Source organism: Protopterus annectens, chromosome 3.part0 (assembly GCF_019279795.1).
Source record: "Protopterus annectens isolate FY-2018-M chromosome 3.part0, PAN1.0, whole genome shotgun sequence".
NCBI lineage: Eukaryota > Metazoa > Chordata > Ceratodontiformes > Protopteridae > Protopterus > Protopterus annectens.
In genome coordinates, this window is record NC_056731.1 from 233,299,808 (window position 1) to 233,311,078 (window position 11,271).

General features: G+C 39.3%; 1 protein-coding gene across 8 annotated transcripts in view; it reads left to right on the forward strand.

Annotated features, from left to right (window-relative positions):
- Window positions 1–10,893, forward strand: part of MACC1 (MET transcriptional regulator MACC1) — a 501,067-nt gene extending 490,174 nt beyond the window's left edge. For all 8 annotated transcript variants that reach the window (XM_044064707.1, XM_044064711.1, XM_044064709.1 and 5 more), the window contains one exon: window positions 9,733–10,893. In XM_044064707.1, the coding sequence (XP_043920642.1) occupies window positions 9,733–9,945 (213 nt within the window). In that variant the 3' untranslated portion in view covers window positions 9,946–10,893. The remainder of the gene's footprint in view (window positions 1–9,732) is intronic.
- Window positions 10,894–11,271: the final 378 nt, after the last annotated feature.

Consider the following 11,271-nt stretch of genomic DNA (forward strand, 5'->3'; position numbering starts at 1 on the left):
GGAGTGTTCGTTGGTGGACACTGGACAGTGGGCTGGGCAATGACAGTGCGATGGTTTCGCAGGCTTGTTCACTTCCCAGCAACGATGGTTTCTGGCATGTGCGGAAACCCCTGCATCGTCCAAGTTGCTATATATATAAAAAAAAAAAAAAAAAAAAACACAATGGGTCCATTTAGGGTTGCTTTCACTGGAGGGATGCCTCCAGTGGGAAAGTAAGTTATAGTAATGTCGGCAAGTGGCTCCTAACTCCTGGAAAAAAAAAAAGGGGGGGGGACGAGGAAGCAGGAGCAGTTCAGCTACTTACCTGCAGAGTGGTGCAGGCTGTTGCGGGATGTGGGATGAGTGCCTCCGGTGAGAGCAAGCAAAGACAAAAAAAAGAAAAAATTAAAACTACCGGAGAGTAACCCAGGCTTTCCATGCGGTGGCCAGGCATGGACAGGGATGGTGTTGGGGGACAGGGTGGTGTTGTGGCAAGCTTGCCATGTTGGCAATCAGAGTTGGGGGATTAGCATAATTGTTAAGAGGTTACCTCACTAACCCAACATACACACATTAAGCATACCTCTCAACTGTACAGATTTTCAAATCTCACAGTAAATGAAGCAAGGGCCTAGTCTGGCAGAAGGGTATGAGTTTTCTTAATAGCCCTAGTGGGGCTACGGATGACAGGGACAGGTTGCTTCTTGTTTCAGTTGCTTAGAGCTGTCAGTCTACTGGTGTGTTACTCTGATTGCAGTTCAGGTGGTTCTGAGTTTAAGATTTGGCAGAGTTGTCTTTGGGAATATCACAAACTGTTGGCTGTGTGGGGTTTAGGTGTGCTGCTGGCCTGACAAGGTCCTGGCTCAATATTTGGCATAGGATATATTTTATTCAGCATACATTTAGTTCAGTACAGTCATGGCTAGCACAGGTCATATGTTTGTACTCTAAAAAAACAAAAAGAAAACGCATATGGCTGTACTTGCATTTGATGGGCGGGCTAGCGAATGAAGGGGAACTACTAGGACGGGAGCCTCCAGTGGTGTATTGGATTGATGTGGGGCACTTCAGCTAGGTTCATGTCAGGGGTTTTTTTTCATACAGACTTTAGCTTACAGTGTTTGTGTTGTCATTTCAGGTGTCGAGGTGCAACATGGCAAATGTCCAGGCATTGAGGCAGAGCAGGGCGAGCATCGTAGCCCAAGCAGAGGACCTGTTCCGGGAGATGCCGAATGAGGACTCCGTGGTGACCAGCACCAGGGCTTCAATACTTGGAAGAGACAACAAACAGTGAAGGGTAAACAAGCAACAAGAGGCAAGAGAGCATGCCAGATGCTGCCAGGTGAGGAGAACAGCAGAGGTCACAACACTGGTGTCAACGCTTTCATGTCTGAGAGGTAATGATCTTACAGTCCCTGTTGGGTGGGAGGCTAAAGTGTAGATAACACAGAATGGGGTCCAGGGGTTGTGTGACTGGGTTATTGGACTGCCTAGGTTTTTGCAGTATTCCAGGGATGGCGGTGGGGGTCTGCAGACCTTAGTAGGCCAGGATTTTAACATGGATGGTAGTCTTTCATTGCTAGAGGAAGATACTGACCCTTGTTTAGAGGAGCTAGGGTCAGACTTTGGGACATGACCGGGTGATTGGTTGTCTATGCAGGCATTGGGTCAGGAGGGTGCAGCAGTCCTCTTGACTCCTCACATACCTCTTACGGTAAAGGAGAAGATCTGGAAGGGAAAGTATGTGGACATTTTCGAGTTATTTGATGCTGATGGTGTTCATTGCCTGTTGGAAACAGTGAATGGGAAAGAGCTGTTGGCAGACTTGGCTGCCCTAGGTCGCAGGTGAGTGGGAAGTTGGGTTTTGTGATTTATGTATTACATGGCGGTGTGGTTGGAGAGGGAATGCACTTGAGCCCTTCTGCTCTTGGCTTATTTACTGACAATATGGGAGGTGCAAAGGATATGGCCAGGTAATGCTTTGCTTTGGTAAGATCAGAAATTCCACAAGAGGAAGGCAGTCGATAGGTCCATGCGCTGGGAGGTAACATACCCTGATATCTAGCTGTCCACAATGATGGACAGCTTTGAGTGAGCAACAGAGTTAGTAAGTTTGCAGGGGGGGAGTCAGAGTATGTTGGGCCTTCAACGCGGGGAGATGTGCTTGGACAGCTTCAAGATTTTCCCATGCTTGTTCAAAGTGTATGAGTGGGCACTCAGCGATGCAGTGCAGTAGGGGTGAGAGTCAGTTTGGGGGTCAGACATCATCCTGTTCGGGTCAGAGACGATTAGGTGGACCTTTTATGGGGTTGCAGGGGGAACAGGGGAGGGCCAGTTTTCTTGGCCAGAGGGGAGGATCTTTTCAGGGGACAAGGAGACATCTGGGGGACTCATTCACCTATTAAAGTGTATGTCCTGTGGGACCTGCCTTTGCAGTATCCACACCCAGCACTGGCTTGGGAATTGATTGAGGTTTTTTTGAAGGGGTTTTTGATCAAGTCAAGCTTGGTTGGGGGTGGTAAGGTGGGGAAAAATTTGAAGTCAGTGCAGGGGAGGAAAGATGTTCTGGGGTTTGATTGTGAAGGAGTGTCAGGTGGGCAGGTTACTGGACCCCTTTGATAGTCTGCCATTTACCCATTTCAAGGTATCACCCTTGGGTTTGGTCCCCAAAAAGAGACTGGGTGAGTCCCGATTGATACACCATTTATCTTCCCCATTAGGGAATTCTGTCAATGATTTTATCTCAGGGGAGGAGATTAGGGTGAATTATGCAGTTATTACAGCAGTTTAATTAGGTCACTTTTTGGCAGACAGATTGGGTAGGTCAAGGGGATTTACAGCTGTTTACAGATGCAGCCGGGGGCCTAGGTATGAGATCTTCTTTGTGGGGCAGTGGTTTGCAGTGCCTTGGCCTCCTCAGTGGCCAGAGGAATGGAAGCGTGATGTTGCTTTCCTGGAGCTGATGCCAATTTGGGCAGCATCAGTGGGGTGGAAGGATAATTTGAGGGGTAGGAGGGTTGTGTTTAACTCAGACAATATTTCAGTGGTGAGAGTTTTACAAGCTAAGATGGCTAAATCTGAATGTTTGTTGATGGTATTTGTATAAATTAGTTCTGCAGAGCTTGTTGATTAATTCTTCTTTTACAGAGGTGCATGTCCCTGCGGTGAAGAATGAAATTGCTGACAGCCTGTCTCGTTTTCTGTTTTCCAGATTTTGGCAGGTTGCTCCGACAGCAGCAGGGGACTCCATGGTGGTACCAGATGAGGTCTGGCAGATTTGGCAGCTGTGATCGGCAGGTTGGTTCAGCAGTCTTGGGTGGTGTCCACCAGGAAGGCTTACAGTAGGGGTTTGCATGATTTTGACAGTTTTGTTAGGCAGTTACCAGAGGAGGAAGTTGTGTGGTTGGAAGAGTTGCTGTTGTGATATTTAGTGGTGATGAGGGCACAGGGCAAGGCAGTGAGATCAGTAAGAGTGGATTTTGCAGCAACTGGAGTGTTTGCCTGGATGGCTATACTGGTGGATTTTACTAAATCCTGGACAGTCGGGCAGGTGTTGAAAGGATGGGGAAGGGAGGAAGGGCTGAACAGGGTAGGCAATGGCCAGTGATGAAGAGAATTTTAAAGCTGTTATCGCAGCATTTGAGTAGGATATTTGGAGACTCGGAAGACTATGCGGCATGTGAAACATTGTGTGTATGGATGTACTTTTGAGATTTTCGGGTTTCGGAGTTGTTGGGGTCATTGATGTGGGATAATGTTATGATGGTGCCAGGGGCAGTTCATGTTAGGTTAAGGTCATCTAAGACTGATCAAGTGGCGAAAGGGGCAACAAGAGTTGTGGGGTAAGACAGGCTGGAGCTGATGTGTCTGAGGGCATGGGGAAAGAGATTGCATGTGGCTCAAGAAGGTAGATCACATGACTTAGTTTTCAGGTCTGTAGGAAGTAGGGCATTAAAAGAGGGGAGTTAAATTTCATCATGAGAAGGGTCTTTTGTAGTATGGGCCTTGAGGGGGATACATTTTCTACTTATTCTTTCTGGATGGGTAGGGTGTCAGACCTGGCAAAAGGAGGCAGTTTGATTGAAGTCATTAAAAGGGTGGGATGGTGGTCTTCCAAGGCATTTTTGGCTTATATTAGATGAGGACGGGTGTTTCTAATTTTATTGTTTTTATTTATTTATTTATTTTTTTAGAGAGAAGGATTGTCATCTTAGGCCACTTGTTCGTGTATTGGGCAGCAAGCCGGGCTGCAGTTAAGAGTAATGACCCTGACTTGGGGTTACATCGATTTGGCTGGAAGGTCACCTGGCATGACATTAGAGGGCTGAAGTGGAACCGGCTGCTTCAGATATTTACGATGTTGCAGAGTCAACTGAGGTTGCCTCAAATTCTGTTGGTGTACCTAGCAGGTAATGATTTGGGTGTGACACCGAAGCAACAGTTAGTATATCAAATATGTGAAGACTTTTTACCTTTAAGGAAGCTTTATACAATGGTATGTTTGGTGTGCTCAGAGATTATTTCCCACTTAGTCTGGAGGGATGCTAGAAAGTTTTCTGCAGTTGAGAGGGCACTGAAGTTTGTGAACTTTACATTGTTGAAGCATTTGGGGTGGATGGGGTGAGTACTATATGGCAGAATGAGTTTGCTGAGAGAGATCCTATGTTGTTCAGGACAGATGGGGTTCATCTTAGTGATTTTGAGCTTGACCTATTTAATTTAAATCTGGGATTGTTTTTGGAGGGACTGGTTAGTGATTGGAAGGAGTGAGGGGGAACAACCTTTGTGGCTTGTGGGCAGAGAAGAGGAACAGGCTTGCCCCTCTTCTATTTCCCCCTCTGGTGGATACTTTGTGGAAGGAGTTTGGAGTGGTGGAAGATTGTTGGTGGATGCTGTTTGGACTTGGTGATTTGGTTTGGAAAGGAGGTTTTGAAGGTGAGCCGTGGAATGCTGCCTTGAAAGTGTGAGGATAAGCAAGCAAATGGGGGGACTCTGCTTATTCCAAAGGATGAGTGGTGGTACACTCCCCTTATGGATGGTCATTTAATGTTTTCTCTTTCCAATGAAATAAGTTAGGTTTAATAAAGTTTCATGGGTTTATTATTATGTTCAAACAATAAAGGTCATCAAAAGTCTTTGGTGTTTTGGTTGCTTTATTAAAGTGGAACATGACAAATGAAGCTTGGAACAGACAAGTCATGGGACATCTTTAATGGAGAGGGGAGGGTGTAGTGTGGGGTGGCTAAAGGAAGGAATGTAGGTAGGATGGGTAGATAAGCAAGTTAGAAGGGAGTAGGCAAGAAAGGGTTAAATAGTTTGGAGATGAAGGAAGGAAGTGAGGTAAGTGGGGGAGGGTCTTTAGGTCTTTTGAGGTGGGGAATTGACTGTTGAGATTCACTTTTTGGTGTGATTTTGTTTCCTGCCCATTGTTTCTCTTTTAATTATGGTATTTGTGAGGCTGGGGAGGTGGGGTGTTACAACTGGGGATCAGGCAGAGAAGAGGGACAGGCTTCCCCCTCTGGTGACTAATTTGTGGAAGGAGTTTGGAGTGGCAGATGCTGCTTGGACTTGGTAGTCTGGTTTGGAAAGGAGGTGTTGAAGGTGAGCAGTGGAACACTGCCTCGAAAATGTGAGGATAAGCAAGCAGATGGAGGATGCTGCTTATTGCCAAGGGTGAGTGGTGGTACGCTACCCTTATGGATGGTCATTTAATGTTTTCTCTTTCCAATGAAATAAGTTATGTTTAAAAAGTTTCATGTATTTATTATTATGTTCAAGCAATAAAGGTAGTCAAAAGGTGTTTTGGTTGCTTTATTAAAGTGGAACATGGCAAATAACACACAACTAATCATGTGAATATGTCCAAATGTAATAATCAGCATTAAAATTAAATAAAATTTGCAAAAGTAGACATTAGCAGTATGTTACCACCAAAACTACCATTTCGATTTGATTTAAATTTTAAATGTTTTGCAGTTTGCGCAGGAGTGATAGAAACAATAGTAAAAGAGAGGGAAGGAAAGTACAGATGCAAAAATTCAAGTAATGGGAAACTATTTCTTATTTCTGCAACCAATAGTTTGTCTCATTTTATTGCATGTTAAATATATAGCGTACCATGAAACTTCTTCAGTCCAATTTTCAGTAGTGCTCATTGGAAATCCTAAGACAAGTTTTTGTATGTAATTAAAACAGACCTGTACATCTCTCAAGATTGATTCCTCATCTCACAAGGTAATTACCAAAACTTGTCATTCATTCTAGATTCAGTTTCTGACTTGGCAACAGGCTGTTGAGGGAGGTTTGTAAGACTCATGAAGGAGTACATGCTTAACTTACCATGTCATTCATATGTGATATGTTCAGGATTAATATCCTTTTTCAATCCAGTAGGTAGAGAAGTGTCAAGGAAATGTAGGTGCAGAGGGTAATTAATAGTTATAAACAAACTAAAAGTAATAGCACCCCCAAAATCTCAGTGTGTCAAACATGGATGCAAAAGATTATTATCACAGACAGATAAAATTAATATCTTCACCAAACTATTAATCTAAAAATAATAAAAAATACAAATGAAGTATAGTGAATTTGCAGTTTATTACAAGCTTGTACTCCATTAAGTTTCGAGGAAACGCTAAATAGCCAGTCTGTATACCACATCTTGGGACTTTGTGTAGCAATCCTGCACATACTTATATCCATTTATTAGCATTTTAAGTCCTAGGGTAAATTTTAGATTAATAGGCTTCAACATTTTATTATTTTTGCAAGTTGTTTTGGTTTGCTATTAACAAGATTATATACCCACATCATAATATTTAATTTTGAAGATGATAATAATTGATTAAAAATTATCAGAGAAATTTCTTCTAGAATCTAGAATAGGAGACTGAGTATAGAGTTGTTATGAAAACCTTTCTTTATGGCCAGATTACATCTCTGACAGTGTGCCAACAGGCCATGCCAAATATCTGCCCACTGTACAAAAATGTTTTAAAGTGACAGCTGTATGAACTCCTCAGTATGTTTCAGTTTTGCATGTGACATATGTATTTATACCTTCACCAACAAAAAAGATATATGCCTTGACATGTAACAGACATATATACAGCTTACGTGTTAGCTTAAGTTGAAATAAACAAAAAGCAGAGACATATCTACTTAATTTAGATAAAAAATATATATTCTAATTGAACACTATAAACATTAGACATACAATTTATAATGGTAAAGTATGTGAAAGTAGCAAAGCTGTAAAAATTGTGTAGATTTCTTCACCAGTTGCCAAATCTTTAGTCCATTAAACGTTAACAAAGGGGAGAAAGGAGAGAATTAGATACAATCTGAAGTGTAAACAACTGATAGCAGTAAAATAAGTAGGCCTGCTAATGGAAGTTTATTACAATCTATAGAATATTGTAAATGAATATGTGAAGAAAGAATGTGTTTCATTTGTTGTGCCACAAAAAACAGCTGATAGTGAAGTCAGTGTGGATTTGTCTGTCCAACCCTGTATATATGTTTATCTCATTACAGAGACAGACAGTAAAGAATTGATTAACTGGTTCAAATATAGCATTTGTAAAATATTTACTCTTCAAGTGTTTCTTTAAATCAAAATAACAGGTGTGATCATAGCTTTACATTAGAAATAGCCAGATAGACAAACATGAAACACAAATAATCAAATAACTGATACATGCACCAATTAAAAAAAGGAAAAAAAAAACTCAGTAGTGAATTAAACAATGCATAATCCTAACCATTGTTTTCCCAGGGTCTGGACTCCCTTCATCCCACTCCTATTACTTATAAATTCTAACTCAAAAATTGTATAAACTCAGAGGAAATGTACTACAAAGTATATATTTAGCTTTTTCTGTTTCTCTGAGTAACCGTGATTTCAGGGAAAGAATTTCCAAGTAGGTTTCACTAACCACAGAAGTATCAGCAAAACGTGACATTAAGGACATACAAATCAAGCAGAAATATATGGAGCACACGTGAATTATACTAATCACGCCTTGCAAAACTGAAGGAATCCTCCCAAAGTATTTTTGTATATTTGATATCCCAGCACAGTTGCTGGCTGATTGGGCAATCCAGATTCCAGACATTAAGCTCCACTTTAAAAATGAAGATACTAATTTTAGGGGTCTATATTAATTGATCAAACATTTAGTTAATCGAATAACTAAACGTCAGTCACTAATAATCAAACACACAAAACTGGGAATGGTAGTTTCCACTCAGGGAAACAAGTCGTTTGGCCGTTGCACGGAGTTTGCCCTTTCTTCAATGTGGAGCGATCTCGGAGTTGGTATATTTAGTTAGGGGGTGGGGGGCACAGCTCCCCACATCATTTCTGTTTATTTATTTATTTATTTTCATTGGGGAACGACATTGTTTTCCTATTTGGAAACTGCCATTTGATGTTTTGTGTGTGCAATTATTAATGATCGATGTTTAGTTATTTGCTTAATTAAATGTTCGCTCATCTGATATAGATGCTAATTTTAGTAGTAAGATAAGCAGGCCTGCTAATATAAGTTTATTAGAACCTTTAGAATACTGTAAATTAATATTTGAAGAAAGAATGTGTTTCATTTGTTGCACCACAAAAAGCAAAGTTATGAGTAGTTAATCTTCCTTATTTTAGATAGTGGAAGAGGGCTAGGTTTGGTACTGATCAAACCAAAATTAGTGTTGTTGTTGTTGTCATTATGTTCACAAAACAAAGTTTAGTAGTTGTAAAATACATAATTTATTTAATGTGCTCATTAGAGACTTAAAGCATTTTGCTAAATATCAACAATTATCTTAAGTGCATTCACATTTAAAGCTTCAGCTCTTCTTATAGGCTTTGATCGGATATTGTAACTGGGATATCTATGTCATAAAAGTGTGCTCTTAGTTAAATAAGGAGTAGCAGGGCCATAGCTAGAAGAATGATCGATAATATTAACAAGAAGCTAAAACATATTGTGAACTGCTCATGGAAAACAAGGCAAACATTGTAAATATAGGATAAACAGGGTGCAGTTCTCATATATGGTATCAAAACTCAAAAATCACTGGTTGGGCCAAAGTGATAACTACATTTGTCAAGTGACATTATTTTTTTCATTGATTTTTACTTATGAAAAAGAGGAAAGATATTGCAATTAGACAACTATACCATGACATGCTTTCATATCTTGCTCACTGAATGATTTAATTGGCATCCCTGTATTCTTTCAAAAAGGTTTGGTATAGAAATGCAATACTGATATTAAATGCAAAGTACGTAACATGACTTCATTAATAACAGCAGCTTAAAATCAAAAGGTGCATTTTAAGGGCTTAATCTTTGACAATGAATGGGGCATATGTTAAATGGTATCTTCCATCAAAAACAGTCATTTGCTTTGAATAAGGCAAAACATTATCAGGGATTATCTTAACAGTGATTAGAGTTCTATGCTTTGCTAAAATTATATCAGTTATATAACAAGCGTACTTTATGACTGACTGTAAAACTCTTTCTTCTCAAGGTTATATTTAAGAAACATGCTGAAATACATGAAATGACTATATATAATATATGCAAGAATAAAGATGCTTTTAACATCATATAGCAGTGTCACATTTAATTGACTGATTCCATGAGGAAGTTTGGTTTTCAAAAGAACTCAGACTGTAGTTTTACTCTTTTAGTACAATATCTGTTAGTTTCTCTCAAAATGCAAATTATCATTAAACTTTTTTTTTCAGACCATGTGGAAGCCAGCATATGATTTCCTGTATACATGGAGTGCAAACTATGGAGAAGGGTACAGAGATGTGCTGCAGGATTTACATGTGGCTTTGGATAAAATGAGAAATCCTATTACAAGACAATGGAGACATCTGACTGGAACCCTTATACTTGTAAGCTGCATGGAAAAACTTGGAGCAGCTGCTTTTCCCAAGATGGACGACAGATAAATGTATTTTAAGTAGATTCATTCTGATGATTAGCCAGAGTAGAACATCCAGTCATTCAGTTTGCTAGCTACATAGTATTTATAAATGACAGCATCCTCTTTAGACAAATCTGCAAGTCTGTTTAATCTGTGCTTGTGGATGTTGATGTAACCTAATATTTTTCATGCTGCAAGTTATAAACTTCCTTTCCAAAGTCATCAGTGTAGTACCTATTGTTATCATTATAGTACATTTGTAAACTGTGCTGCCATTTTTTATTGTTATATGCTTATAAACCTGATTTGCTTCTGTCAATCAGTATTTGTAGAGTTGGTTTGCACTGAAGTAGGCAGAATACTTGCAAACCCAGTGCCATTAATATTAAGTTCATTAACAATTCATTGCTGTTAATATGCAGTTAGTGATAGTTTTAACAACAGTCATGCAATTTCATATTACAACACAAATGTCTCGTGCCACCTATATCCTGTTTTTTCACCTCCCTTCATTCTTTGTACTGCCTAGTTTGTCAATTTAGATTAATTTCTACTTTCTGTATTTTCCTTCACACCACAGCCATATACTGCTGCCACATTTGCTTTCCTAATGTTTTGTGAAGCTTTTGACAATAATTTTTAAATGAATTCCAAATGCAGATACAATATCCAGAATAATCAGTGGTCTTGAAGAGAATTGCAGTTTAGTAGTTTTGTTACAGTTGTTCATTGTAGTGTAAGTTAACATATGCTGGATTTTTAAATATGCTGATAAATTTGTTTTATTAAACATATTCTGCTTAAGTGCGAGCAAGTGCCATAATTCTGTCACTTTGATATAATATTTGAAGGCAGACTGGAGCTCATTAAAACTAAATGCAATTAAAATTCACATTGCATATTACAGAATGGAAAGGTATGGCTAAAACACTCCAACTGATTAGTTCATTAAAATACTCCCTGATTTTCATTCCATTGTTGTAAACCTGTTTTTTTCAGCCTGAAAATAAGATAAATTGTGGATCAACATTTGTTTGTTCCTGAAATTACTCGGTATATATCATTGTTGGTAGATGGTTTCCAGTTTAGTCTGTTCCATTCAGAATTCATTTCATTCACCTTTCTAGGTTTTCGATTACAAAGATTTTGTCAAGTTGAGCCATATAGATTTTATTTTACTACCTAAAACTAAAAGTTTTCTTTCATATGAACTAAATGATTTACTGTTTAAAAATCTTATGACTACTTGTAGAAGAGATTTTTAAGATATATTCAACTGTGCTGAAATACTTCATATACAGGTTGTACATAAAACTACCACATTACTTGAATGAAGGCAAGAGCATCTAAA